The sequence below is a fragment of the Schistocerca gregaria genome, chromosome 1 (genome assembly GCF_023897955.1).
Source record: "Schistocerca gregaria isolate iqSchGreg1 chromosome 1, iqSchGreg1.2, whole genome shotgun sequence".
NCBI classification, from domain to species: domain Eukaryota; kingdom Metazoa; phylum Arthropoda; class Insecta; order Orthoptera; family Acrididae; genus Schistocerca; species Schistocerca gregaria.
Genome location: NC_064920.1, coordinates 757,932,404 through 757,957,333, shown reverse-complemented (window position 1 = coordinate 757,957,333; position 24,930 = coordinate 757,932,404). Strand labels below are relative to the sequence as shown.

General features: G+C 41.7%; 1 protein-coding gene across 1 annotated transcript in view; it reads left to right on the top strand.

The window, feature by feature from the left end:
• LOC126267912 (prion-like-(Q/N-rich) domain-bearing protein 25) overlaps nucleotides 1-24,930 on the top strand; it is a 199,195-nt gene that overhangs the window by 155,100 nt on the left and 19,165 nt on the right. Inside the window, exons 4-5 of the mRNA XM_049973225.1 lie at nucleotides 6,507-6,650; nucleotides 12,103-12,243. Of these exons, the coding sequence (XP_049829182.1) occupies nucleotides 6,507-6,650; nucleotides 12,103-12,243 (285 nt within the window). The remainder of the gene's footprint in view (nucleotides 1-6,506; nucleotides 6,651-12,102; nucleotides 12,244-24,930) is intronic.

Below are 24,930 nucleotides of genomic sequence, written 5' to 3'. Positions count from 1 at the left end.
TGCGACTGTAGCAGCAGTGCGGTTCCGGACTGAAGTGCCTAGAACTGTTCGGCCATCGGCCACAGTGCTAAGAGCAGCAACACAAACCCAAGTCACTGGAGAATCGCAAGATCTCACAGTTATGGAGGTTTCTCTACTTGAATCCAAATGCACTCAACTTAAAACCTGCAGGATCCGGTTTTGTGACGAGGTCGTGCACCCTCGTGACCACAGGCCTTCAATCTGGCAGTCCATGCACGCCGCCAGTGGTCCCGGCATGTTCTCGCACTGCCTGGACCTGGCTCCTCTTGACTCCCCTAACGAACTGCCCCCTGACACGACCCGGAAGAACCACGACGTCGCCCCAAAGATAGGGCAACACTTACTACATATCGATAACCGCCGCTGCTGCCACTAGCGGGCAGGCAACACTTGTGAAACCGAGTGCCGCCAGTCAACACGAGAAGAAGACAAACAACCGCAACCATGTCGACTAAACGATACGGTCTGGCCTCCAACAGAGGACAGAAACATACAAACAGTAGCAACGCGAGCCGTAGCATGGCTCATTGGCGTTAACGCTATAGCAGAGGACGACGACGCAGGTGGCTTGCTACCAACACGACATTGCCTGCAGCATCTCTCCTGGGCTTGCGACCATATCGGTTGGATCCTAGATGACTGGAAAACAGTGGTCTGGTCAGACGAGTCTTGATTTCAGTTGATAATAGCTGATGGTATGGTTCGAGTGTGACGCAGACCCCACGAAGCCGTGGACCTAAGTGGTCAACAAGGCACTGTGCAAGCTGGTGGTGACTCCACAATGATGTGGCCTGTGTTTACACGGAGTGGACTGGGCCCTTTGATCCAAATGAACCGATCATTGACTTGAAATGGTTATGTTCGATTACTTGGACACCATTTTCAGCGATGCAAGGACTCCATCTTCCAAACAACTATGGAATTTTTGTGGATGACGATGCGTCACGTCAATGGGCCAAAGTTGTTGGTTAGAAGAACAATCTGTACTATTCGAGCGAATTATTTGGCCACCAAGATTGCCCGCTGTGAATCCTAACGAACATTTATGGGACATAACCGTCAGGTCAGTTCGTGCGCGAAATTCTGTAACAGCAACACTTTCGCAGTTGTGGACGGCTGTGAAGGCAGCATGACTCAGTATTTCTGCAGGGGACTTCTATCGACTTGTTGTGTCCCTGCCACATCGAGGTTCTGCTGTACGCCGGGCAAAAGTAGGTCCGACACGATATTTGGTGGTCTCCCATGACTTTTGTAACTTCAACGCATATCTCTTAAGGAGTAGATTTTGATAGCATTTTAAATTTTATAATTTGATCAATAACTATATGAAACATTGAAAATCAAATTTTGTTGCCCCTGGAAGTCGCTAGCTAGGGAGCTGCAACTCGGATCGTTGCCATGAACCGAGTTGACCATTTAATACGACAGATGTGTCCAAATGGAAATATAAATCTCAAGATACATTATTTCTGCATGACTTGTGCTGCTTTGTGCTGACAGGTGATGTTGATTGTTAACCAGCTGGCTATCACGTTCAGGCACACGAGCTGTTTGTGAGAAAACACCTCCTTGCTAGTGGAGCACTGTATACTTGTCTGTGCGATTAGGCAAGGAATGCTAAGAGGGCAAACGTGCGCCAACGGGTCACCAAATTTGCCCATCTTTCCCACTATTGTAGTACCTACTTACAAGTGACACTTGTTTCTCTGATGCTATGTGCTTCTGAAACGTTTCTGAGAAATCGAGGTTCATAGTTTTACGAACCGAGAGCGCCAGCCATCGAGAACCGGCTTCAGTGCTACCGCTGAAGGCGTAGGCCTATTGCGATTGAGCAACACTACTTTTTTTCTTTTGTAATCACTACAGCAAATGATGTTTCTTCGCAAATGGAGAATACCAATAATAATCTAAGAGTTCCTTTCGTCGACGAGGTATAATCAAGATATTATAAGGAACTGTGATAAACGATCATTTGTTTATCGACTAACTGAGAACCCTGCATTGCCCGGGTACGTATTTATCGCAATTCTAATAGTAAATCTCCTCCTTGTCCCTCTCTCTGCTCATCCCCTCCTCTTCCCTCCCTCTGTCCATCTCCTCCTCTGTCCCTTCTGTGTCCATCTCCTCCCCCGCCCTTCTCCTCGTCCCCCCTCTCCCTGTCTGTCTCCCCCTCTTTTCTCCAGGTTATCACTTCCACCCCAGTAAGAGTTTGCTGGTTCTCATCCCCACAGTATTTCTCTCCAGCCACAGTAGTAAAGTAATATGTCTACCAAGTTTGGTGGAAATCGATCCAGGGATTTAGAAGAACTTTTTACCCGCGGTATTGCCCGCATACCCCCATGTCACATATATTTAACATACGTCACTCACATTTATACACATATTCTATCTGTGTCTCTAAAGAATTTCCCCCTGGAGTCTCATATTCAGGCTGCTAAGTATTTCTAACGTCACATCTCCGAACTATATGTCGTACAACGATACAATTTTGTAGGTACATTCAGTGGCATAAGTGGATACTGTATTTATTTATTTATTTTATTTATTTATTTATTTATTTAACCTGGCAAGATTAGGGCCATCAGGCCCTCTCTTACATCTAACCAGGCATTCTACTTATTTTACAGTCATATGTTTTAGTAGGCATGTTAAACTACATCTAATACAAAAAGTGAGATAAACAATTAGAAAGGTACACCTCGAAGAATACATTATTGAAGAGAAAGATTTTAGATAGGAGTGCTGGCAGCAGGGAGTATGAGGGAGACTCATGGTGAAGGTAGGAGAAGAATATAGAGACATGATCAAACATAATTAAGGAAAATATAAAGGAATAGGAGACTGCGTGGCTAATAGAGATAGATGAAGAGGAAGGCATCTCAGGAGCAAGATAGGAGACGCTAGCTTTGCTATTTGACAGATGAGAGGATTGGCCTTGCACATTAATTTTGTGGAGAATTTTATGCGGATGATAGTAGGAGATGCTTCAACTTCTTCTTAAAAGCAACAGGAGATTGAATTTTCCTCAAGTTAAGGGGCAGTTTGTTCCAGAGGCGGACAGCGGCAACTGAGAAGGAGTTTGCAAAAGTTTTTGTTTTGTGAGTGGGCACAGTTAGGATACCAGATAAGAGTGACCTCGTGTTTCGATTATGATGGCATGACAGGTTTTTAATCTCTGAGGCTAGGTACTGGGGTGCTTGCGCGATGAGGAGTCGGTGAAGTAGACATAGAGTGTGGTAGTCACGCAGTTTGTCCGGCCGCAGCCACCCTAGCTCGGAGTATGAAGCACTAACATGATTTGGATACTGTATTCTAAATGAGCGGCGAATAGAGTTAGTAGCGTAGAAGTAATAAATTTAAACGTCACCCACGATCCTTCAGTTTTCACGCATCTCAGTGCTTATGATGTTACTTAGATATGTGTCGTAGAATGATGTAACTTTACTATTTTACTTAGATATGTGTCGTAGAATGATGTAACTTTACTATTACGTTCAGTCGTACATGTGAACTGTGTGTGCAATTGCGTCGCGAATACATTAAGTAGTAAAAATGCAACCGTCACGCCTAATGCAGCAGTTTTACAGCATGAACAATGAATATGTAGCAAGTAATAAACTTTTTTCCTTTCTTAATTTTGTGGGGGTCGCCAGTGAGAAAAAGTTTCGGCCGGCCGCGGTGGTCTCGCGGTTCTAGGCGCTCAGTCCGGAACCGTGCGACTGCTACGGTCGCAGGTTCGAATCCTGCCTCGGGCATGGATGTATGTGATGTCCTTAGGCTAGTTAGGTTTAAGTAGTTCTAAGTTCTAGGGGGCTGATGACCACAGATGTTAAGTCCCATAGTGCTCAGAATCATTTGAAAAAGTTTCGTATAGGTTTAAAATTATGTGTAAGGTTTGTTGCAAGTCACTAAGTGCCCTATTCTCAAATACTGGATGAAGAAAGTGTGGACATTTGCGAGTCGTGGGCTACACTTCTTTTGCATCCCCAACTCCATCCCCTTTGGTAGGCAGGTGCTTCTTATCCTCTTGAATCAGGAAGATGGTTTAGGAGATGTGGAACATACATACATATATGCTTACATACATCCATTTTTATAATATTTATGGATACACTCGTGTGTGTACCTGCTTTGAATAACGTTATCTGTATTTGTGGCTTGGGCCTGTGTGTATCGACATATAAATGATAATTTCCTCGCTTATACGTCACTACGAATGTACGACAGTGTTTATTATCATTATTATTGTTGTTGCTTTCTGAAGAAATATGATTCGTTGAAGTCATGTATGTGTCAGAAAAAAAAAGAAAATTGCGTTACTCGAATGCAATACTGAACAAACGCCTAGCTGATGGGTTATCACCATTACTCGACGGCTGGCATTCAACAGACTCGTAAAACTTTGAAATTCGATTTCTCAAAAGCGCTTGAGAAGCATGTCGTACCAGATCAGTATTTGTTGCAGCTAAGTATGTACTACAACAATGCAAAAGATAAGCAACATCGGTAACTCGAGTGGTGTATGCTTGCCTTGTGAGTAGTGCGACATTGAGGTATTTTTTACCGCTGTTCCGGCACTCAATCCACGTGACAGCACTTAAATATGTTTTCCAATTCTACAATCCTCCCTTAACTGGTATCATACGTCTATGAGTCGGCTGTCGAGCTTTCTGGTGCACATCCGCTCCCGTTCTTGGGTCGTTTCGCCTTTTCCCACCGCGTACCTTTCAGTTGTAGTGCTGGTTTCTTGCTCTGAAGGTGGGGTGCCAGACGCACTATTTGGCCTTCAGTAAATCCGCAATAAAGTCGTCATGACGTCTCGCAGACGTAGTCATTACCCGTCAGACGCGTTAAACAACATTGCATGTTTCTTACGATAACAATGGTATAATATTATTTTTGTTATTACTGACAGTATCTGGTAGTTTATTTGCACAATATAGAGCCTCTCCTAGGTCGATATCACCATTCAAAAAACCCTGGAAAGACTGGATACTTTCAAAGAGTTCTGAGAGTAAACGAACCAGATTTAGAAAAGCAATTGCGAAGAAAATTAGAGAAGTATTGGACGACACTGATCGAGATTTTGGGATAGAGAGTGCTGAGAATACGAATTCAAATCTGGAGGTGGATGAGAGTGGTGGTGATGATGGAACGGTGGACATACAAACATATGAACGTTATCTGAGTCAAAAGCAGTCATATCGCCGTGATTTTTATATGGGGGATGCTTTTTGATATGGAGAAATGCGCCACCGCTAACTAACGTAAGAACAAGACAACGTAACATCGTATTGCAGATACCTGGTCTGCGTTTTAGGGATAATGTCTCGGATAGGAATCAAGATGCATAACAACTCCCAGGTCTGCATTCACTCATAACATTTTAGATGAGAAACTTCAGTGATTGAGGAATAATATCTGTAAAATAAAAGTACTCCCAAACGAACATGCCTTTATTAGATGATATTCATGCTCTTGAACTTCTGCAGTCTAACAGACATCATGATACCAGTTACGTTACTTGTATTCACAGCAATCTCGAAATCTGGCAGTGAATCCACAGACGATATTTTCTCATTGGGTGCAACCGAACGTATTATTTTTTACAGAAAAAGATTTTGTTCGTAGCCAAACCTCTTTTATTTGGTAATCCAGACGAGGGGACAGAAAACAAAACAGATGCCACTGCCACAGTGTCAAAGATTTTTAACATCTTTATTGTGAACCGTCAGTAGTGTTAGTTTCCAGGCTATGCTATGCTTATTGATGAAATACTTGTGCCTTTCCATGGTCGATGTAGACTTCGGATGTACCTGCCAAGAAAACTGGCGCAATACGGGTTAAGGATTGTGTGTATCAGGACCCAGTACTTAACACAGCGCACGCACTATGGTCTCTAAAAAATTTGAAAGGTAACATCAAAATATGAATTGATTCTTGAGACTATCCAGCAAATTTGTTTAAGAAAGACTGGCACACGGTGTGTTTAAAAACTAAAAGCTTTATTTCTAGATTTTTGAGAAAGATGGAGAAGCCCACTTTTTCAGAACATCACTTGAGTACTTTCTGTATTGTCTTCTTGATTATTAATATTAATTTGATATTTCGGTTTCATTTGTTTTAAAACACATATTGCAACTAGTTGAGGACAGTAAACAATTAATAACTTAAGACAGCATTGTTTGAAACAACAGTAGAATTTTGGAGTCTGACAGACATCATGATACCGTTTATGTTATAAAATCGTATGATATCAGTTAAGGGTTGATGCATCGCAGTTTTCTTGTATGTGTTTATAGGATCGATCTTATACTGAACATAACGAAGGTGTCAACCCTTCAACTGTTCCATAAATCACAAGTGTTCCTTACTTTTATGACCAGTACTGTACAGCCTCTAAAAATCGGGGGGTATTTCAGACTTAAGCTTCGGCCATGCTGTTCTGACACGTGTACAGTGCTGGATGTGTTCACATGTTCCAGCTGCCACTACTGTGGGCGATCCGTGCTTCCTGAACGAGCAGTGCGTTATGAACCTGAGCGAGAATTCCGTCTGCGACAGCGCCGGGCGCTGTCAGTGCCGCGAGAATGCCCACTTTGTGGAGGGGCGGTGTCATCGCACCTCAAGTAAGTGTTCACAGCTCACCTACAGCTTTACTTAGTCAGCTGGACAGCCAGAAGGTGATAATTTTCTTATTACCACACTACCAGAGTATTTGTTCTAACTGATCTCATCCTCAATTTTTTAAAATGTGAACGACGTGAGAGAGATCGTCTCTTGTGACTGGACATTCAGGGCTCTCATTATTGCTTTATGGGAACCAGCACAAATAACTTACTTCATTATATCGTAGATCAAGATTTTTCTAGTATTAAGGGGTGCATTCTAGATATTCTGTTTTGAAATATTTGTTAATGAATTTTAGGTATCCCAGCCCTACCTGTACACTCTGTCATAGTTATAACATTCTTACTGTCACATGGTTTATATTTTGATAAAATTATGTAGCAAGTCATTTCTTGGCTGAAATTGTATGAATTCCAATGATATACAAATGTTGCTGTAGATAATTATATTGTAGCTATATTATTGTGATGTACTTCAACGCGGCTGGAACGGTCAAAAACCCTTACAACTCGAGCAAGCCTTGTAAGCTTTAGATATGTGTAACATTCGGTTCTTTGATCACGACAGTCCTTCATAGGCTCAGTTAGAGTGCATGCGACGGGATAAGCGACGTCATTTCCACACTCTCTCCTTTCTTCGGTTTCTTGTAAGGTAAACTCCTTATCCAACGCACCCCCCCCCCCCCCACCTCCGATTTAGTTGTAAGACGGTCAAATGGACAGATGGACAGTGGACACCCCGTCAAAAACTGAACACAGATCAAGCATGAAAACAGGAAGAAGGTGTACTGAACTGTGATGTTGTTGTGGTCTTCAGTCCTGAGACTGGTTTGATGCAGCTCTCCATGCTACTCTATCCTGTGCAAGCTTCTTCATCTCCCAGTACGTACTGCAGCCTACATCCTTCTGAATCTGCTTAGTGTATTCATCTCTTGGTCTCCCTCTACGATTTTTAGCCTCCACACTGCCCTCCAATACTAAATTTGTGATCCCTTGATGCCCCAGAACATGTCCTACCAACCGATCCCTTCTTCTAGTCAAGTTGTGCCACAAACTTCTCTTCTCCCCAATCCTATTCAGTACCTCCTCATTAGTTATGTGATCTACCCATCTAATCTTCAGCATTCTCCTGTACCACCACATTTCGAAATCTTCTATTCTCTTCTTGTCCAAGCTATTTATCGTCCATGTTTCACTTCCATACATGGCTACACTCCATACAAATACTTTCAGAAACGACTTTCTGACACTTAAATCTATACTCGATGTTAACAAATTTCTCTTCTTCAGAATCACTTTCCTTGCCATTGCCAGTCTACATTTTATATCCTCTCTACTTCGACCATCATCAGTTATTTTGCTCCGCAAATAGCAAAACTCCTTCACTACTTTAAGTGTCTCATTTCCTAATCTAATTCCCTCAGCATCACCCGACTTAATTCGACTACATTCCCTTATCCTCGTTTTGCTTTTGTTGATGTTCATCTTATATCCTCCTTTCACGAAACTGTCCATTCCGTTCAACTACTCTTCCATGTCCTTTGCTGTCTCTGACAGAATTACAAAGTCATCGGCGAAACTTAAATTTTTTATTTCTTCTCCATGAAAGGTGTACTGAACTGTGATAAAAGAAGCAAAATAAAAAAATAGAAAGAAAAACAGAAACAGTGAACAGTCCAAGCTCAAGATGTGCAGCGTTGAGCATACGTGCGTAGCCATGACGTTGTGGTTATGTTGTTGGACTGTGAAGGGGGAGATCAGCTTCGTATCTCGCTCATGTCACAATTTTTTTTCACGAAATTAAGAACTATTCGTTCGGTCATTGACGTGTCTGTTCTCCGCGTTCAGATGTGTGTCTGTGTCTTGGTGTAATTTCCGTTTGCAACAGCGAGATGTGAGGAAGGGACTTCCAGACGTACGTATCTCCTATTTCTTCCTCTCAGGTACCACATGTTATGACTGTTGCGTTCCGTTTTGGAAGTTTTGACTTTTAAATTCTCTTATTTTAACACAGTTCACAACCGTTTATTGATAGTTTTCATTTCTGTGAGAGGTCTATGCACCATCTTACCTGCTCTCAGTATTCACCACGTTTACTTGCGATAATAATAAATGAAAAGCACCAGTTTGCTTTTGTTCTACAATATTACTTTTATAACTAACCGGTTTTCTGCTTACAAGGCCATCTTCAGACATTTACTGAGTATTATCACCAAAGAAGTTAAATGTTGACAGACAACATTGGAAGAGAAGTAAATCATCTAGAGTGAAGTAGAAACATACAGTAAGTAACATCTTTGCAATGAAATAGTAAAAACTGAACAGTACATAAATATCAATGGAGTTGACAGGAAAACTTTCAGCACAAAATAGAAATAGCATGCCTACATAACAGTTTCTCTTAATAAACAAAACTAATAAAATAAGATAAAATTAGTACTAGCCAAGGCTGCATCAAGAGGTATGAAACATTTAGAGTGATACACAACCAATTAAAAAAGAAGAGACAGTTGTCAATGTAAATAAAGAATACATAAGGAATTTAAGCAATATCAATAAAATAAACAGAAACTAATAAATGCAGGAAAATTGAGGTGTTTGATTGAACCTACAGTTTGAGAGTGTGGTGGTACTGCATTTTAACATTAACATTATACACAAAGCAGTGGCTGTATACAAGTTTTCATTAAATAAATGAGCAAAGTAAAGTATGAACAGGATTTGATGAGACAACTACAAGGGGAGTTAAACGACAGTAATACAAGTTAAAAGGAAACTCTTAACTATTGAAACTACAACCTATGTGGAATACAAAGACAACTGCAACAAATAAAACAATTTAATGACTACAGGAAAATGGTAATATGTAGGAAGAGCGAGTGTGGGAAGTAATGAACAACAAAGATGATTATATGAAGTTTAGGAGAGGGGAAGTGTTGAGTTGTGTCTGGTTATTTAGGATGAGATCTGGACTGTGAGCAAGATGTTTGTTAATTTCCAGGGCTTCCAGCAGGTTTAGTTTATGGCCTTTGTTTGAGAAGTGAAGTACATGGGACACTGGCTGGTAGATGTGACCCTCACTCAGCACATGCTCATCAAATGCAGAGTCTGAATTCTGCAACCTCCAGCTGCGTTCATGTTCAGCCAGTCTAGTTGATATGTCTCTGCCTGACTGACCCATGTAAAATTTGTGACAATTAGAACAGGTGATTTTGTATACCCCACTGTTGGCTAATAACTGGATCTTGTCTTTGCTATTAAAAACACACTGGGCTGTAGTGTTCCTGACACAGTAGGAAACCCTGTACTTGCAGGATTTCATTGCTTTGGCTACAGTCTGTGATACCTAACTTAGAAATGATAATGTACACCATTTCTTGCATACAGTGGATGGGGAAGCAGTTGGGGCATAGAGGAGGGGTGTAATTTTCCGTTTTTGTTTCCTGTGCAAGATGGTAATGTATTCTTATCACAGGACTCTTATTCTTTCACCAGTGTATAGTAGACAATTGCCAAGGCTATAGCAGAACAGACAGGTCAATGACCGGATGGAAAATTAATAATTTTGTGAAAAAAATGTCTGGCGGGTACGAGCGATATTTGAACTCGTATCTGCCACTCCGCAGTTCAACGCCGTGACCACAGAACCTTAAGCACGATTTGTCAGATCTTCAGCTTGGACCGTTCACTCTTTCTCTTTTGCCTCTTATTTCACAGTTCAGTACACCTTCTTCCTGTTTTCATGCTTGACCTGTGTTCAATTTTCGACGGGCTATCCACTGGGCCGTCTTATATCTAAATCTGAGCGGGTGCGAAGGGGAGATTCCCTTGTTAGTCAGTGCGACCTCAGTACCTCTCCTCGAATATCATCATTCCATTACACGAAATCAAATGTGTCCAGTATTCTGGCTTTGCCTTTGCATAACACTAATTCTTCTCAGTTTCGGCAACATGACTCTGGAAGAAACTACATTTTTTATAATATGGATCTTATCGAAATCCGCTCTACATTCAAGACGAAATTAAAGCTTTGTCTATTATCGTCGGTGCAGCTTCCCTCTCGGCATATTTAAGCTGTTTTATTGCTGTGCAACAGCAAACCAGAGCTCTACGACGTTATTGCTTCATTCCATCTCATCTGCTAATCTTACCCTATTATTTCTCGCTGTTCTTATGATGAGTCTGCTTGTCCACGTTTGATTACTTCTCTGCTGCTGCTACATGTTTCTGTTAGCTATTATTATTCTCATTCGACGAGAACTTAACGAAGATTGCTGAACAAAATGTCAATAAGACTGGCATTTCTTAAATTCCATATATACATTTCCGTAACTGTGAATATTATGATCGTTTTTAATATTATGTACTACTATTTATATTGTTATGTTGATTCAGTAAGGATGTCTGCTTAGGTGTAAAGGATGGTCGTTACCTTGCCAGGTGAAAGAAATGCTAAATAAATTTACAATTTTGTTGCATTCTTAATTCTCTGCAACTGATGATTTATTTACTTTTGATTTCTGAGAACTTTTGTTAGCTTACATCACAGCATAAAATTATTTTGATAGCTACTTCACTTATAAGGCTCAGGACAAAACTTCTTCTTCTTTTTCTTTTGCACTTTCTGGATTGGGCTTTAACCCTTGAAATATGAAGCGGGTGCGGGGCGGTACTTTACGCCCACCTTTCCAAAATATTATCTCGTCATGTATCTTATATTTTAAAATTATGAAAAAATTTAGTGTCTTTAAAGACAACTTCAGCCAAATTCCGCAATTGTTTGAAATTTTTCAGTAAAACTTTACCCAAAAAATTAACTCATAATAGTGGATGTTACTTTTGACAACAGTTATATTCATATTTCCAAGTTCAGGATTCTTCTTACACGTCTAAATATCTGTAAGAATTTTGGTGTGAATAAAAGAGAACAACAATAATGGAAATTTGTGTAATTAAAAAAAACTTGTGGTGGTCATAAAGTAGCCTATCATCCCTTTGTTATGAAAATACGTAGGCATTGCTAAGAGTGTTTTAAAAGATATTTTCGAGTTCTGAACTCTACTTACACATCAGTAACCTATTTAAAAATGTGTTGTTAATGACAGTTAGCAACAATTAACGATTCTTTAAATTTGTTATTATATGCATATAGTTCTCCCCTCCCCATTGACAGTATATGTTATGGAAAATGCTTTGGTATTGCTGGGTTAATCCGTTACGTCTTCACACTTTATCTGCTAATCTCTGCTTAGATCTTCCCAAAACTTTTCTGTCAGTGGTGCTATAGTTTAGTGATAACTTGTGAAATTTGTGTGTTTGTATAGTACGCAAATTATACTTAATTGGACATTCGGTTGGTTCTGCTTGCAACTCTTATTGTATTTTCTGCACTGATTTGAAGTATTTGACTTTCACCTTAACACCTAATGTTTGGCCGTTGTATCTTTTGCAGGGGCTGGCGAGTCCTGCCGTGTGAGTAACGACTGTCACATTGACAATCCAAACGTGATGCTGAGCTGCCTCTATCAGGTCTGTGTGTGTCCCCAGCAGTACAGACCTGTTAACAATGGCTCTGACTGTGTACGCACATTGGGTTAGTTTATTGATAATTACGTTACTTAATTACGTAAAGCGCACAAAGAAAGTGGTTCCTTATTCTCTGTGTAGGCTGGGTTTGTTTTCAAGACCTTACATTTCAGAAGCAAATGTCAACAAAATTTACAATGCTTAAATATATACAGGGTGTTTCATAATTAATAGCGGCCGCGTGGAGTGGCTGCGCGGTTTGAGGCGTCGTGTCACGAATTGCGCGGCCCCTCCCGCCGGAGGTTCGAGTCCTCCCTCGGGCATGGGTGTGTGTGTCGTTCTTAACATAAGTTAGTTTGAGTTAGTTTAAGTAGTGTGTAACTCTAGGGACGGATGACCTAAGCAGTTTGGTTCCTTAGGAACTCACACACATATTTAATTAATAGCGTAAACGCAGACAGTTGAAAGTACATATACTAGAAGCAAAAAGTCTTAGTAAACATGGAGTCTAGAACCCATATCTGACGAACTATGAACAATTCATCTTCGACACTGTGAATTAAAGCTCTTCTACTGCAACCTCTTTGCTGTTCATATTTTTGGAACAGGTAGCATGGAGGAAAAGAACAAAACAAATCAAGTAAAATTGGCGCTAAAGTGCATACGTCAAAAGCTATCAGCACTTCTGCATCTTCTATGATATTAAACAAATCTCTTCTATTGCAAACTCTTTGCTTTTCATATTTTTGGAACAGGTAGTATGGACCGAAACAAGAAAAAAAGTCCAGCAAACATGCGCTCTAAAGTGCATACCTTAAGAGTTCTGAGCACTTGTTCAGCAGAAGAGATGTGCTTCACAATAGCGAAGATGACGAAGTGCTCGTAGCTCTGAAGGCAAGCACTTTAGGGACTATGTTTGCTGAGATTTTTTGCCTTGAGTATTGCGTACTTTCATAACACTTCGTTGTCTGGCTGTTTGTTTGTCTGCCCTATTGTTAAAAATTCTTTTTTCCAGGAACGTGTAAACATATTAAGTTAAAATTTATTCACATACTCAATTCTACGATCGCTCGGCAATAAAATATTAAAGCTTCTAAGTCAATGCAACAAAAAGCTACAACCATTTATGTCACATGTTTTAATACTCACAAACTCACGCATCAAAACCCGTAGGGAACTTTCAGTTGGCCTGGAACCATGAAATTTGTCTAAAAGGAAGATTACACAGTGAAATCAAATCCGAAAACCGTAAATCTGTAATTATATCACATGAAAAAAAAATTGTTTTTCATCTTGTGCGTGAGTGTCTGTGTCTTGTATGAGTATCTGTTAAGACCCCTTTTACCCGCCCATTGTTTAGACCCGTTTTTCTCAGGAATGTTGAAATTTATGCCACTTTCTGAGGTCTATGGTCCCTTGACGATATAGTAAATGTTAGCTTCTAAGTCAATGCAATCAAAATGTACGGCCATTTATGTCTCCCAAACTCACTCATCAAAAACTATAGGTTCCCCTTAATCTATAATGATGAAATTTCGAAAGAAGTAAGGTTTCACAGTACAAGTATAGAAAAATCCGAAAATAGTTAATTTGTAATTATGTCACATGAATAAAATATTTCTCCTGTCGTTTGTAATCCGACGGCAACTTTAAAATAACCAGTAGTTCTGCATTCAGGCAGACTGGGTCGCAATGGTAAAAGCCAAACATCAGGCAAGGAATGACTCGGTTGCTCATATGACACGCTCCGGAATTTATTGATCATTAGATATCCAGGAGCGATTACTGCGTTTGAAGTTTCATGTGAAACAAACATTAACAGACAGACCCAGTCAGCATGAATGGAGAACTACCGATTATTATAAATGGCCGCCTCTCTCCTGCATGACTTCATGTCACATTAATGTTATTGAACTTAAAATATTCTCGAAAATCTTGGAATTTCTGCGACTGATATCTTCACAGTATCAATGTCGACGACAAGCAAAAATTGTGACGATCCTCGATTCCCAGAATGGATGGAGTGCCTATATACATAATTAAGTTTGTACGAAACGATCAATGCGCGTGTCCTACACGCACCTCGGCGTTTTTTTTGTTTTTTTGTTTTTTGTTTTTTTTTTTTCTTCCTCTGAGACGAAGAGTAAAAGGTCTGACATTTGTCAGCAACGCGACAAGCCTCGCCTACTGGAGAGTTCTCTTTCTAACAGTGGCGTTCTACAGTAATTCGATAGATGATTAACGGTTGTCTGCCCCTTTTCTTCACAAGCACTGTGTGGCCAGTGCACCGCACGAATGTTTGCCTCAGAAACTCAAAAATGAGAGATATCAACATAGGGATTCGCAGTATTGAAGAACAAGTGGACAAGGCAACAGGCCCTGCAGGAATTTCAGTTACGCATTAAACTCGATCCGCTGTGGAATTATGCATTTTCCTATCTCATATTCATCGAGAATCTGTTGAACAGTGAACGATCATGCGTAACTGGAGTAAAGCGCAGTCATTCCTATTTTCAAAAAGGGTGATGGATCGGATTCTCAGAATTTGAGCCAAATATCACTTACGTACATCTGTTGGAGGATCCTAGAGCATATTGTAAGGTCAAATACGGTATGCGTAATGTAACCCCACCCCACGTTCGGTATCGACGTGCAGAAATCATTTACAGACGGTAGGTGGCAGCACTGGCAGTGGAGAGTATATAAAGCGTGTTGGAATTGGGGAGGGGGACATGGAAAGCAGGGCAGTCGTTGTCGTAATGCAGAAACGGAACAATTTATCTGATGTCTAAAAGGGCATTGCCTTTCGGGACAAGGGTGGAAGCATTTCCGAAACGGCTAGCTTCGTAAACTGTTCGCGGGCCGCCGTGGTTACAGCACAAAATGGCAAAATTGTTCTATCCAAAACTGACGCCGAGACAATTGAAGCGCACTGCGGGCCATATTTGACAGGCGCGAACGACGGCTGCGAAGATGACAACTGTTGACTAGACATACAACCGTTGAGTAACTGACCATCCAGATGAACCGAGGGGCTACCAACAGGGTCTCCTCAACGACCGTTCAGCGAATGTTGCTATGTACAGATCTTTGCGGCAGGTGCCTGATTCAGGCATACACACAGGTGGCCTTTTCAAATGAATCACACGTTTCATACTACATCCGACAGATGGTCGTTGGCGTGTAGGCGTGGAACGTCTGAAAGCAAACGGTACAGGGCTGAGGGGGAAGCGTTACGGTCGGTCGGATGTTTTCGTGTCATTTCCTGGGTGATCTCATCGTTCTGGAAGGCACAGTGGACCAACAAAAGAATATGTCTATCATTCGGGGCGATATGCTCCCCTACAAGCAATTTGTTTCTCCTTGGTACGAGGGCATCTACCAGCGGGACAATACAACGTGTTACAAAACGCCCAGTGTACATATAGGATGAGTTTAACGGGGATGAGTACGTATGGGATGAATTTAACGTACTCCCATGGCCACTAAACTTCCCGGTTTTAAAACCAATCGAGGATCTAAGTGCCCAACTCGATCGGACTGTTGGCGCAATGGATGTTCAACCGGCACTGAGCACGCCACTGGAGTATGCGTTGCTCCACATCCCTGTTGGTACCTTTCAGAAATTAATTGATTCACTTCCTGCACGTCTCGCAGAGGTCCACGCTGCAAAAGGTGGACATTCAGGCTTTTGACAGGTGGTCACATTAGTGTGAATGGACAGTGTGTTATGACCGTTCTAGAGGGAACCAACAACCTCTCCAAGAATGAACACAATTTAAGGAAAAGGTCACTCGTCGGAAACCTAGCTAGCTTTATTCATTCACGACATCGTGCTAACAACATGTGTAGGTGGACAGGTAGATTACGCCTTCCTAGATTTCCGCAAGGCCTTAGCCACTGTACCACATTTTCAGCTACTAACAAACGTATGATCGTACGGAGTATAGTAGCAAATATGTAATTAGCGCGATGAATGTTTGTCTAATAGCACACAATACACTATATTGAACGGCGAATATTAAACATAAAATAGCGGGAGCATCGGTTATGCATCGAGGAAGCTCAGTAGAACTTCTGATATTCTCAGTATACGTAAACGGTTTATCACTTAGGACTCGCTGCAGTATGTGGCTGTGTGATGACGACACTGTTGTATTCAGTAACATAAGGAATTACAGAAAGGCTTGGACAAAATTTCACTTTGGTTGTGATGAATGGCATCTCTCATTAAATGTGGTTAAATGTAAGATCATGCTTATAACAAACACAGGGAAACCTACAGTACCCAATTATAAAATCTGTGGCCGACGTGTAGAGCACGTCGCGGCATATCGTAAGTATTTCGATGTAATACTAAGGAGCAGCATGAAACAAGAGAATCAAATAAAATCGAAGTTAGGAAAGGTAGACTTGCTGCAAGAGTAAACCGTAGAACTCGTGTAAATGAAATTGCGTACATGCGCCACAGTCCGGTGGCAGTAAAGCTGCTGCGCAGTTCGCCAACAGCAAGGAAAAAAAAAAGGTTCGAATGGCAGTGTCGTTTGGGAGACCCCAAGAAAGGGATAGGCTCTGCCGCCTTGCTGATGTGCGAGAGTCGTGTCTTCACAGTTGGGGGTGAGATAGCGGCGGTGGGTAGACCACGTTTTAGCCGCTGCTGACGGGAGCACACACTAAAAAAAGAACCGTTCGCTCTGGGCCACCCAGAAGGAGTTGGGGAGGGGGGCGGACAGGGGGCAGGGCAACAGAGCAGAAACAGCCCTGGCCGCCCTCAAGAGAAAATTCAAGAAGGGTGTTCCTAGGGAAAGTACTGCGCCATTCTTCGCCCCGAACGCTGCGATTATTACTCTTTTTACTAACCCCGTGGGAACACGAGTGCTTCAGCTCGCGCATTATCTCGAGACTTTTAACATTCAAACTCCTTCAGACACATTGTCTATGAATATTTCGTCCATAAAGGGCTGCAGCATGGGAGCTGTGCCTGTTGACAAATACGAGGGGCCATTAATATGTAACATAACACACGTTTTTTTCCGAAAAAAGTTTATTTTGTTCAGGATTCCTGTGTATCATACTATTCACCATTCTTTTGGCTACAAATACCTATTTTTCAACGTAATCTCCGCTCAATGCGACGGCCATTCGCTACCTTACTGGGAGGGCCTGTATGTCCACATGGTACCACTCTACTGGTCGACATGGGAGCCAATGTCTTGCTGTATCAATAACCTACCATCATTCACGTACAACTTCCCGTGGAGTGCATCCTTCGTTGAGCCAAACAGATGGAAGGTGCGAGTTCTGGGCTTTAGCGTGGGTGAGGAAGAACATTCCAATGAAGTATTGCGACCTCCTGTCGGGTACGCAGACTAGCGTGAGCCTTGCGTTGTCATGAAGTTCTTTTGCATTCTTGTGGTAACGAACATACTGAAGTCGTTTCCGCATTTTCCGAGGGTAACACATTACACTTCCGTCCTCATCGTTGCACTGTGAGGGAGAATATCAAACAGAATAATCCCATAACAATCCCAGAAGACCATCGCCACGCCATTTACACGCTCAGGGTGAGGCTTTGAACTTTTCTTCGTAGCAGAGGTGCTGTGGTGCCACCGCACGAATTGCGGTTTTGCTTCTGGTTCGATCAGCCCTGTAATGCGCAAGCAGTTCCGGCAGGGATGGTCCTTCTTTGCTCCTTATGGTCGCCTGTTAGACAGCGAGGATCCCAGCGGGTTTACACCTTTGAGTATGTGTCAGTGGAAGAGTGTGTGAGCACTACCAACAGAGACGTCCAGTTTTGCAGCGAGGTGTTTGTCTGTGATCCGTTGATCGTCTCGAAAAAGTGAGTCCGCATCCGATATTGCAGGTGTCAAAGCTGCGTGCGGCCAACCGGCACCTGACAGATGGATCAGGTTAGTGCTTTTGTTCACTGCCAAGTCTCCGTAGACATTCTACAAGCGTCTATGAATATCTGTGATGCTCTGGTTTTGCGCCAAAAGAAACTCAATGACAGCTGTCTGTTTGGAACGCATCTCTCTTATGGACGCCATTTTGAGTCCTAAATATAGCGCCGCAACTTTTCGGAACTCCATGAAGCTATGGAGGCTGAAACGTTAATATTCCACTATGCCCCACAAAAAATTCAGTATTTTTTCAACCAAAACTGGCCTAGAAAAAAAAGTGTTGGTTTACTTATTGAATTCCCCTCGTACGAAGTATACTCAGCCGCATTCATTTTTCCGCTACGCGTTTCGTTGGTTCACACCATCATCTTCAAATGAAGAATGCCGTTGCTATCTCACTGGCGTTAGTGTAAGGCACGGGCGCCTTTTCAAAGCAACAGATCATGTGCAAGTCAGGTCATATATCGTCTTTTGCTGGTGATAAAATTCAGTTTCCAGAAAAGGTACTATTTAATAAAAAAAACATGAATTTGTAAGAGTAACGTCAAATTGCTAGAGACGTAGACTCACAAATATGGTGCGTAATACTATTTGTTGCAGGTGTTCTTTGCTGTACATTGTGTTCACTCTGTCATTTCACATAAAGATGTTATGCATGTTAGAGACGTGCTTATTTGCATTGAGTACAAAGATAATTGAAAGGTGCAGTTACCGGTGCTACACACACACACACACAAGAGCCGCTACCTCTCATTCAGATAGCTTCTCAGTTGCCATTACAATCCTAAGATAAAAAAAGAAAGAAAAGAAACAACGCACGGCGAAAAAAATATCCGAATCGGATGGAAATCGATAAATGTGATGTACATGTACACACAAAAGATGATTACAACTTCAGAAAGATTGGATGACTTAGTCAAGAGAAAGAGCTTCACAAATTGAGCGCGTTGGTCCGCCGGCACTGACCCGTATGCAAGCAGTTATTCGGCTTGTCACTGGTTGACAGCGTTGTTGAAAGTACTCCATAAGCACATCGTGCCAGTTCCGTGCAAGTGGCGCATTACATTGTCAAACTGTTGAGCTGGTTGGAGGTCCCTGCCCATAATGCTCCAAAATTCTCAATCGGGATGAGATTCGGCCTCGTTGCTGACAAACGTAGCGTTCCACAAGAACGAAGACAAGCGGTAGGAACTCTTGTCGTGTGCAGGCGGGCTTTATGTTGCTAAAATGTAAGGCCAGGATGGTTTGCCTTGAAGGAAAATTAAATTGGGCGTAGAGTATCTGTAGAGGTGTCGCGGATGACGTCTAAAGGGGTATATGGCGGGCGACAGTCAGGCTGGTATCCCGACTGGAGTAGAATTGTCTTCATTGTTGAGTCCTGTTTGAAACTGAGGCCCGATGAATAGCAGAGCCCTAAGAAGAAGTAGTAGTACACACTCCACTTTTGCAGACCATCTAATACAAGAAAACCACCACCCAAAAAACATGGAGACTGATCTGAAGATCCTCAGAGAAAGCAACAGTCTCTATCAAAAACTCACAATATAGAACTACCACATACAAAAAGCACTAATACAGGGAAACAGAGTCCTGAATGAAAATAAAACACTGTGCAACAAAACACTGTTTGGAACACTCAATGAACTGTGCAAAAATCGACGTAAACGAGCACTAAATTCGATGCATAATAATACAGTTCAGTTAGCGATGTAATTTTAAGGTGAGTGTCCAACAAAACGAAGCAACTTGTAAATATTGTATTTCTTAGGCCTACAGCAGTTACATTATTACAAATGTGATATTATACTTTACAGTAACAAAATCTGACCCACAGAAGATGACACATTGGTGTCGAAACATGTCTGGGTAAACATAAGAAAAATAAACTGTGTTTGCATAAGGCTGATTTCCAAAACCACCAAGCAGAAACGTGTCTGGAGACCCACGCTGGAATACCATCCTGACTGTCGGCCGCCATACGGCCCGGCAATCTGGAGTGCCGTTTCATTCTACAGCGGGATCTCATCGGATGTCACCTGCGGCATCCTTGCGAAACAGCGGTACGTCGACGATATTCTGCGCCCTGTTCTATTGCAGTTCGCGGCAAGTCACCCCGAGTTTGCATTTCAGCACATGGCGAGAATTTCTACTGCTTGTCTTCGTGCATACTAAACCCTACCTTGGCCAGCAAGATCAACAGATCTCCCCCCAGTCGACAACGTTCGGTGTATTATGGACGCGGCCCTCCAGCCAGCTCGGGATTTTGACAGAATTTGGCACGACATCCCTCAGGAGGACATCCAAAAACTCTCCCAGTCAATAAACTCTCCGTCCGAACAGGCCCTGGAAGGCCCAACGGTACCGACCGGTCGCCGTGTCATTCTCAGCCCACTGACAACGAAACAGTGTCTTCTTCTGCACGTAAACAACACCATGAACAGGCATCCTGAAAAGTATTTTCGTGAATACTCTCTCAATAGTAAAACAATCATAGCAACGAAAAGAGATGCGAGGGGAGTGTCCCGCACTTCATTGATTTTATTTAGGTATTAGAAACACACCAAGAGAGCAAAGGATCAGACAAAAGTGAAATGTGCTACATAACGTGCACCCTAAGTGCTTTTATAAACTAAATATGGATGTTTTCATGTCTTGAAATGTTTGCAATACAGATACCTGCTTTTTATTCCCAGCAGTTGTTGAATTTGCCGCACCCCATGTGTCAAGAAAGCTTATTATATCGCTTTAGTGCTTAAAAAACATATCGTTGTTGCGTCTTATGTGTGTATGGTAAGGAGGGTCCACATTCACTGTTGAGTAGTGGACATCGCGAAGTGAGGAGACGGTGAAGGTCTGCCTAGTATAACTTTCCACTGGCGTCCGCTGTCATTCTTCCTATTGTGTCGGGTATTCTGCACTGGTGACGATTGCTACTGTGATCTCATCTCGTGCAGTATTCTGCTGGCAAGGGGGGGGGGGGGGGGGGGGGGGCACTACGCGCTGCAGAACTTCATTTGTCGCTTGTTTGTTGCTTCGTCAGGAGAAACACGCCTTTGAGATTTCATTCAAAATTTACATCAGTTACCTGTTAAAATTGAAAAACTTACTGCGTCTCCTTCAAGCCTTCAAAGCAATCCACTTGCACATACACGCAACGTTTCCCTGGCTTTGGTCTGTTAGCTACATGGTTGCGTTATTCATATTTACTTGGTCCGTTTATGATATGAGAAGACTAACGATCAACATAAAATGTCACATTTTTCTAATGAATGATGTCAATAGTAGTTCGAAATACTAATTTACCTGTCACAGGTATTATAATTCGGGAAGTCCCTTTGCAGGAACATCTAAAGGCACATGCAGATAAATGGAAATTATTTAACAGATGGCAGGGGATTATGACAACAGTTTTGTCTGAGCAGCGAGACATACTAGTGACAATAATCAAAACCACATGAATAACCTGTCCCGTATATGAATAATCATCTCGTCCATGACTGAAAGCGAGGCACAAGGTACAAAAATAAAACCTTCGAAAATACTGTCAGATGCCAAACTAGCGAGTTGTGTCTAATGAACTAGAGAATATGCAATAGTTTTTTGAGACTAGTATGATTAAAATACTTTCTGCAAGAAATCAAGAATTTTCTGTTGCGCGTTTCACAAGCATATTGCAGACTGTCATTTCGTTGACATTGGATCTTTTCTCGAAGGTCCGCGTCCTCAAAACGAGATATTTTGTTGACTCCATAAATCGACGTCTCCATCACGTATTAGGGAACACCAGTCGCCGGGAAGGTCTAAGAGATTGAGTATTACAGACTGTTGTCCAAGAAACACGTGTCACAATACCTCTCTAGACTACCGCCAACATACTAGATTTTCAATCCCCAGGTTGATATACTGCGCATATCAGCTATTTCATACAGTTTACTGAGATGTGTTTGAGCCAGGTCTGAAGTTAATCAGCTGAAATTTACGCCATACGCCACACAGCAGTCGTCCTCTATACCTGGAGAGAAGTATGCCTGGCATAATGATTTGATAGAACGAGAAGTGACATCAACTGTTCTATTCGTAGCTTTAATTGCAGTTCTGAAAAATGGCTCTGAGAACTATGGGACTTGACATCTGAGGTCATCAGTCCCCTAGAGCTTAGAACTACTTAAACCTAACTAATCTAAGGACATTACACACATCCATGACCGAGGCAGGATTCGAACCTGCGACCGTAGTGGTTTCGCAGTTCCAGACTGAAGCGCCTAGAACAACTCGGCCACATCGGCATTCAAAGCTTCCTGCGCTCAGTAGAAACTGCTATGTACAGTACATTCAAGTCTTGTAAAACGCTGACAGCAATTTTCAAAAGACGTTAATAACTTCATGTAATTTAAATAAAACGGAAGTCCAATACGCACTTATTTTTATTAATAGGTAATCGGTTTGTACGCATCTACCATCATCACACAATTTTGGAACATACCACACGGTTTATATGAGTTGTGCATTAATACCCCGCTCAGTGTCAGTGTTAAGCTACTGGATTTCTAAGAACAGGTCTGATGATGGTTAAGTGCGTCAAAACTGGTAACATATTAATGGAAGTGCGTCTTGGACTTTCGGTACTATGTATGACAAGATTAACTGCAGTCCTGTAAGGTGATAAACAGTTCATCAGATTCTTACACTACATACACGCGACGGTCCATAAACGTTTTCTTTGACAATGTTTGTTTTTCAGCGTTCTTCACGAATGATTACGCTGTTTTCTGTACAGGTGTGGAAGATGACGAGATAATACAGAATTATTGTTGAAATTCTGTGTGGTTATGTTAGTGACCAAATAATTTAAGAATAAGAAATTTATCATCTTCCCAGTATCCCGCGAAGGAACCGAAGTCTACCACCTGCATTATCTACGACTGAACCTGTGTGGTGATTCCATTTTATATCCTGACAAATTGTTAGACTAGGCATTCGTATAACTTGACTGATGACATTATGACTCGCTGATTTGGTAGTCATAGTTTATGCAAATTTTTGTATTTCCGGACATTTAAAGCCATCTGTCAATATTTCTATAATTTTGAAATCTTATCTAGATCTAATTGTATATTTGCGAAGCGTTTTTTCAGATGGTACTTCATTACAGATAAATGCATCATTCGTCGAGGGTCTGAGGTCTCTGTTAATATTGTATGCTAGGTCATCAATGTACAACACGGACAGCAAACGTCCCAACATACTTCCCCCAGGAATGCCTGAAGTTACACATCTGTCGATGCTCTGCATCCAAAGTAATAAAACCACACCTACTGAGAAATCCTCAGTACAGTCACAAATTTAATTCCATACCCCATGTCATTGTACTTCCTTTAGAGATCTTTGACACCGAGACAAATTCTTTTCGGAAGTCAAGAAATACTGCAACTGCCATGATCCATGGCTTTCAGGATATCACCCAATAGATCAATGTTAACCTGAATATCTCATTGTAAGTGACTATCACAGACTAAAGCTTATTGTCAGTGAGTATATTCGCAAATCTTGAAATCACATGCAGTAAGCGGAGCTTGGAATTAGATAACCTTAGACACAAATAGGTTAGCTGTAAAAGAAAAAGAAGACAGTAGTTGCACTTAAACTGAGGGACTACTATAATTCCTAGTCATATGGCAGCTACCTCTGCGAAAAACATATCCCGATGTCTATAACATTCCCTTCTGTAACACTTTGATCAGTGTTTCTGCCTGCTATGCGGACGACCTGATTTTGACTCCTGGTACTGGCAGGGATTTTTCCTTGGTGGGAAGACTGGAATGGGATGCAGTCAGTCTCGCGGAGCCAGTTCAGGAGTTACTTGTGTGAGAAGCAGTGATCTCAGGGGCAATAATAGAGTTGTATAACTGGTTAGTTCAAATGGCTCTAAGCACTATGGGACATAACATCTGAGGTCATCAGTCCCCTAGACTTAGAACTACTTAAAACTAACTAACCTAAGCACATCAAATACAACCATGCCCGAGGCAGGATTCGAACCTGCGACCGTAGCAGTCACGCGGTTCCGGACTGAGCGCCTAGAACCGCGAGACCATCGCGGCCGGCATTTGTATAACTACCATAGGTTACCACATGCCATCATAAGTAAGCAGAGACTATGGTAGTTTTCCTAGTAGCTGTACTCGCATTACCTGCATGTTAGGTGTGTTGCATATCTGTGAGGCGTTGGAGCATAACGCTCTTTTTCTTTACTTCCGTGATCGGTATTTTACTAAATTCCCCTAAAACAGGAAGTGTGAACCATTTAGAAACTGAGAGAGAATATGTAACGGGCCAGGTACTCTACGGAAAATTTTTGTTCTACATAATTATTTATCCTCCTGTTTCTCACTTATTCATAGAAAAATTGAAACTGTCAATGTTTATATAAGTTTTTATTCGAAAATGGTTGATTTGTAATGTGCAACAGAGAGATGTTGTGCTAAAAATAAGGGAAACAATACAGATTAATCACATAGCTCTAGAAAGTGCAATTTACTCAACAAAAAGGCGGAATAAAAACAACTGTAAAACAACAATATATCAAACATTACTCCCATACTTCTTTGAAGTTACATAAAACATTTTTACTTTATTTATAAATGACTTTCGCGTTTGTCAATATTAACAAGAAATTCTTGCCTTTGAGCACGATGAGTACAAAATAACAACACTTACATATATATATAGATGTAGAGTGATATCAGGTGTTCCCCAGGGAAGCGTCCTGGGACCTCTGCTGTTCCTGATCTATATAAATGACCTGTGTGACAATCTGAGCAGTTCTCTTAGGTTGTTTCGCAGATGATGCTGTA